This window comes from Mauremys reevesii, linkage group 4 (assembly GCF_016161935.1).
Source record: "Mauremys reevesii isolate NIE-2019 linkage group 4, ASM1616193v1, whole genome shotgun sequence".
NCBI lineage: Eukaryota > Metazoa > Chordata > Testudines > Geoemydidae > Mauremys > Mauremys reevesii.
This window is the reverse complement of record NC_052626.1, coordinates 131,759,651-131,765,670: the sequence shown is the minus strand read 5'-3', so window position 1 is coordinate 131,765,670 and position 6,020 is coordinate 131,759,651. Positions and strand designations below refer to the sequence as shown.

The following is a 6,020-nucleotide window of genomic DNA, read 5'->3' as shown; positions in this document are numbered from 1 at the left end:
TTTTAAGAAAAAAAGGTTTATTTCAGATTACATATTTCCCCCCAACAAAAACAGTGAGGGAGGTATGTACGCATGAGATCAAATAAATTTAAGTTCACAGTTAACATAAAAATTGTATTTAACTCCGACGTTAATTGATACTCTAATGTAAAAAATCTTACTATCAAAGGTAAGGAAAGATATCAGCTAAGTTACTGTTTTTACTCTTTTCAAATCAAGCTCATTTGGAGTTTTTTTATTTTCAAAACACCATCCACTTTCCCAGCACAGTGACTCTTGTTTATAATAATGTTTAGTCCGCCCCACATATTGACTGAAAATTCTAGTTCAGAACACTCTTTAGTGCATTCCACCCTCTGAATGACAAGTCTAGTTAGAAACACTTTGTAGAAGAGTAATATTGTCCCCCTTTAACATGATCCGACCTGCAACACAAAGGAGAACGGAAATGGCAGTTAGAGAGATTATCCTCAGGTCATGCAATATCTAACTTGCAGAAAATTTTGTTGCAGAAAATCTTTCAAAAAGAGGTCTGCATGGTGCCTGTATAATGCTTCTTTCTATTAACACTTACCATGGGAAAGACTGCAGTACAGCTCAGAAGTTTCCTTTCAGTACAGTAAATTAAGATAATACATAGACAGATTATCCCTCTGCATGCAGCACAGAGCTACAAGCCTATAAATCTATGGCGATCCTCTCTCCACAGTATATGACTGATATATATGAGATTCACTGCATTGCAGGGTATCAGTACTATCTTGAGCCCCGTACTCTGCTTCCTTAAAATAAACCAGAGTGTATCGCAATAAAAGCCATCCTGGCTGGGAATCGGAAGACATCACTGTTTTCAGATTCACTGTTTATCTTTGGTACTTGGCAAATGGTGAATACCAAATCCAAACACGGTGGGAATGGCAGCGGCAAAAGAGTTTCCTGTACTGACTCAGAAGGGTGATGGGACAAGGTGACAGTGGTACGTCTACATAGCAACTAGACACCCGTGGCTGGCCCATGCCAGCCACCTTGGGCTCACAGGGCTAGGGCTTTGGGGCTGTCTCACTGCTGTGTAGATGTCCGGGCTCAGGCTCCAGCTTGAGCCTAGGACCCTCCCACCTCGCAGGGTCCTACAGCCTGGGCTCCAGCTTGGGCCCAGAAGCCTACACAGCAATGAAACAACCCTGCAGCCCGAGCAGTTGTGAGCTTGTATGAGCCAGCCATAGGTTTTAATTTGTTGTGTAGACATACCGAGTATGTGGGGAGGGTATTAGGACTGTTGTATTTAAATTAATTAAAAACATAAGAATGGCCATGCTAAATCAAACCAATGGTCCATGGAGCTCAATATCCAGCCTTCCGACAGTGGCTGTTGCCAGAGGCTTCAGAGGGAATGAAGAGAACAGGACAATTATAGAGTGATCCATCCCCGGTTGTTCAGCCTCAGCTTCTCGCAGTCAGAGGTTCAGGGACATCCAGTAAATAGGATTTTGTCCCTGACCATCTCTGCTATTAGCCATTGATGGACCTATCCTCCATGAATTTACCTAATTCTTTTCTGAATCCTGCTGTACTTTGGGCCTTCAGAACATCCCTTGGCAATGAGTTCCACGGGTTGACTGTGCATTGTATGAAGAAATGCTTTCTTTCATTTGTTTTAAACATGCTGCCTATCAATTTCATTGGGTCACCCCTAGCTTCAGTGTTACGTGAAGGGGTAAATTATACTTCCAATTAATACAATAGTACAGACAGAGATATGGGAGTATGGAGTTTAGATTGGCCTCCTCCAGCCACTCTGACACCCAAGAGAGGGCAGAGAGCTGCTGTTTATTAAGCCACCTTTTTAAAGATTCAGATTCATTTTAGGACTGACTCACTCTTTGAGAAGTGCTGGATTCTGGCACACAGCCAATCAGAATGGAACATTCATCAACTCTCTAATCCCAACACAGTTAACCTACAGCAGATAGCAGAACTAAGAATCTTCCCAATGGGTTTCACTATCCTTCAGTCAAAGCTATGCATTTGCTCTGTATTTTATATCGCTGCTGCACATAAGGTTCATATATGCAGCTTAGTGCCATAAATCATTTAAACCATGCAGGCTTACCCAGCTGTTTCCTTGCTTTTGTTTTTGAGTGTATCTCCTCTGCATCATCCAGAACCAGGTTCATGTATTCATCAAAACCCTAAGAAACAACAACAACAGTGGTTAGTGAACAAAATCGCCTGGTCTCAAGCCTCAACAGCAGGAGTTGCTTTCACTAAGAGGGGCACAGACAAACACCTGTCAGGAATGGTCCAGATAATACTTAGTCCTGCCATGAGTGCAGGGGGCTGGCCTAGATGACATCTTGAGGTCCCTTCCAGTCCTATGATGCTATGATTAAAAGGATCTGAGTAAGATGACTGCTTGGAAAACTGGGGGTCGGGGGGATGTTATTACTTCACTGTACTAATTTTTCTTGGGGAGTTGCAAATGGAACTTGTGAACTGGAAAAACAAATTAACGATGCAAAGTGCCTATAACATCACACTCACAATGATACAGCCTTCTATCCGCATGTTCACCTGTTCATAGAGCCACACCTGAATCCTGGACCTCTGCAAAATCATGGGCGGGGAGGAAGGGGGAAGATAAGAAAGCACATTATTAGCACAAGTACTCCAAGCAACAGTTACTCATTGGTATACACAATAATATTATCTGTTTGCCACGCTGTAAGTAGTTATTAAAAATATTTGTTGTGGTTTCTATAAGAAGACACAAGGTATGACACCCAAATTAGGACTCAATGTTGCCCTGGGGCATCTTATAAATAAAAAGGCATGTTTTCTCTCCAATTATTGAGGATTTGTAAGCATGTAAAGGAATACATTTTAGAAGATAAACAGTAGTAGAAGTCTGCTCAGGCCTAATTTTAAAGCCCGACCCAAATCCAACCCGACCCCAAGAGTACTGTATTTAATTGTTTTCATACCCAACTCCAACACTTGTAGTCAGGTCCCACTGGGTTTAGGTCAGGTTGCAAGGGTCTAGGGCAGTCAACACAATCAGTGATAAGAACCTATCCGATCTGAGCTGCACCTCAATGTATGTTATACAAGTAACATCCAACCTAACCTGAACCTGACATCTGTATTCAGATCGTGTTGGGTTGCCAGGGTCTATACACACAAGTACATCATTGTACACTTTACCTTAGGATCAAACCTTTAGTATGAATTACTATTTCTTGGCATGCTAACAAAATATTAAAAACTTAGACCCACAGTGCGGTTGGGTGGTAAGAAGCTATTCAGTACAAACACCAAAAAAAACCTTAAGAGCTAATGTCAAGTATTATCAGTACTATTATTAGCTAGAGAAGGAAGAAACTGATCAGTTTATGAATCCCAGCTCCTTGCTGAAGAAGAAAGAATCCTTCCCCATCCCAAAGATAGGATGTATCCGATATAAACCTCAGCAACATTACCATGGCTAAAAGCATGTTTTGGATCATATTTACAATCACACAAGGAGCTCATAGATAGACAGCATTACTTACATTCTGCAGGTACCTGAAGATGAGGTTCTGTTACACAGCACTTAAGGAAAAGCACAGAAGCAGCTCCCAGCACAACATGTGTCACTGTAACAACTCATCTGGTTATAACCAAAGTTCCCACAGTACAAGCTCTTTATTTTTAGGCAAATCACTGTTTGTTTCTTGGAGGGGAGGGGAAGAAGTCTGGTTGGCATTGAACACACCGATTCCCCCTTGGATTCTGATAAAGAGCGGCCCCTTCCTGGTACACCCAGGCCACATCCCAGGTGCTTGGAAGAGGAGACTCCCTGACCCCCAGCACGTAATGCCAGGGTGAGGGGCTACATGGCAACCCCGATCTCAGCCTCCACCACCTGGCATCCTCACTCCCCTCCCGGCTCCCTCACCTCCCCCTCCCCCCAGCCAGCCCCGCCCCCTCACTCCCCTCTCTCTGTCCCATCAGCCCCCCTCATCTCCTCCCCACCCCGGCCCCCTCACTCCCCCCCTCTCCTTCCCACCAGCCCCCCAGCCAGCCACGGCCCCCTCATTCCCCGCTCTCCTTCCCACCAGCCCCATATCTCCTCCTCCCCCAGCCCCTTCACTTCCTCCCCAGCCAGCCACGGCCCCTCACTTCCCCTCTCCTTCCCACCCCCATCTCCTCCCCTCCCGGCCCCCATTCCCCGCTCTCCTTCCCGCCAGCCCCCATATCTCCTCCCGGCCCCCTCACTCCCTCTCCTTCCCGCCAGCCCCAGCCAGCCACGGCCCCCATTCCCCGCTCTCCTTCCCGCCAGTCCCCATATCTCCTCCCCGGCCTCCCCTCATTCTCCCCTCTCCCCGTCACTTCCCCCGCGGCAGGATACGATGGGCTGCACCATCACCTTCTGCACCTTCTGGCCCTGCCCGCGATACGCCATGGCCGCGAGCGAGCCTCAGCCAACAGACGGAGAGAGAGACCGGAAAGAAACCGTTACCACCAGCAGCCCACACGCGCGCGCTGCTGCAGCTCAAAGACTTCCGGTGAAGACCGGAAGCCACCGGGGCCTGCCTGTGGAACGCTGGGAACCCTTTCTCCCCCCCCGCCGCCGCCGCCACTCTAGCACACTGGAGGACTCTCCGTCCCGCCTCTCATAGGGCCTCTGCCCATAGGCGGTGCGCGGCCTCCCGAAGCAGGTTCGAGGCCCGTGTTGTCCTCTGGCTGGGGGCACGAGCCCCACTGCAGGCCAGGCCCTCCAGCAACCCGGCCCAGGTGCAGACAAGGCCCCCCCAACCTGGGAATTCAGCTCTGGCTGTTCAGAGCCCCTGCACAGAGCACAGGCCCATAGCCTGTAGGGTGCATGCAACACAGGCATGGGGCAGGGCCAGGCGGGGTGCACTGAGTGACCCTGACATCCCCCTTATTCAGGCAGGCAAGTCCAAATGCTGAAGGATGGTTGCCATTTGCAGAGATAAGTAGGGCAGGAGCCTCACCCCACTAGGATCCTTTGAGGAGTATTTTTCAACAATAAAAAGAGCTTTTAGACCAAAAGACGACACTCAAGGCCACTTGCATAATTCATAGTCATACATCTCAGCGAGACACCACCCTTAAATTCCACTCACTTGACCTTGCATCTTCACTGAAAGCCTTGCAGTGGATTGTATGGATGCTCAGGTTCAGATGAACCTTTGCACGGTGGGTGCACGGGGGGTGCAGTATGGCTGTCTAGCTGTCCTTTTTTTCCCTCACACCTAAGTAGATCTGTCCCCAGCTATACATGTGTGTTATCACTGCAGTTTGTCAGGTGTACATTGGAGTAATACAACCACTCTCACTTGCAGAAGATATTATTGTTGGTGCCATTAGGCATAGCCCTAGATAACTCAGGAGGGTGGAAAACCACAGTATTAATGAAGCTTTTCTGTACCAGGCCTGAATGAACCAAAGTTAATGCTATGTTTGTCCAGAGTGCCTCCATGTCTAAACTCTGATTGAACTCCCAGGTTAGAATTGAGAATGGAATGTGTAACTGCTCCTTATCAGTGTAACACTGAAAGCCTGTTTGTATCTAGCTTAGGAGGAGGAGGAGGGGAGGGGGGTAAAGTAATAAATCCGAAAGTAAACCAAGGTAACAGCCTTGAAAAGTTAGGAGATGAATTGTTTGCTGTCAAGGATGATTTAATTGTTAACTATACAATGTGTGTACTATATAGGAGGGGGGAGGAGACTAGTGGGGGGTAATGAGGATGCCTGGCTGAAGTCATGTATAAGAAGAGACACACAGCTTGCATCTGTGTGCAGGATTTGAGATTGTAATATCTCCCTTGCACCTTTATTTGGGCTCAATTAAACTTTTTCTGCATTCTCCACCTTGGTGTGTTATTTGGAACGAAGCACACCGGGCAACGAACCACTGTTTGCTGCCTCAGGCCTTTTGGGCCGGCAACATTATGAAGTTGAGGAATGCAAACACATTAAGACTTTTCAAGTGGCTTCACCCCCTCCATTTGGAGGCC

The 6,020-nt window shown here is 47.3% G+C and overlaps 1 protein-coding gene across 1 annotated transcript; it reads right to left on the bottom strand.

The window, feature by feature from the left end:
- SNRPE (small nuclear ribonucleoprotein polypeptide E) lies at positions 1–4,570 on the bottom strand. Its single transcript, XM_039533528.1, has 5 exons — positions 4,388–4,570; positions 3,549–3,575; positions 2,542–2,604; positions 2,111–2,189; positions 1–425 (listed from the first exon to the last, which is right to left on the bottom strand). Exons 1-5 carry the CDS (start codon positions 4,439–4,441, stop codon positions 370–372), a joined length of 279 nt encoding a protein of 92 aa, XP_039389462.1. The 5' UTR covers positions 4,442–4,570; the 3' UTR covers positions 1–369.
- Positions 4,571–6,020: the final 1,450 nt, after the last annotated feature.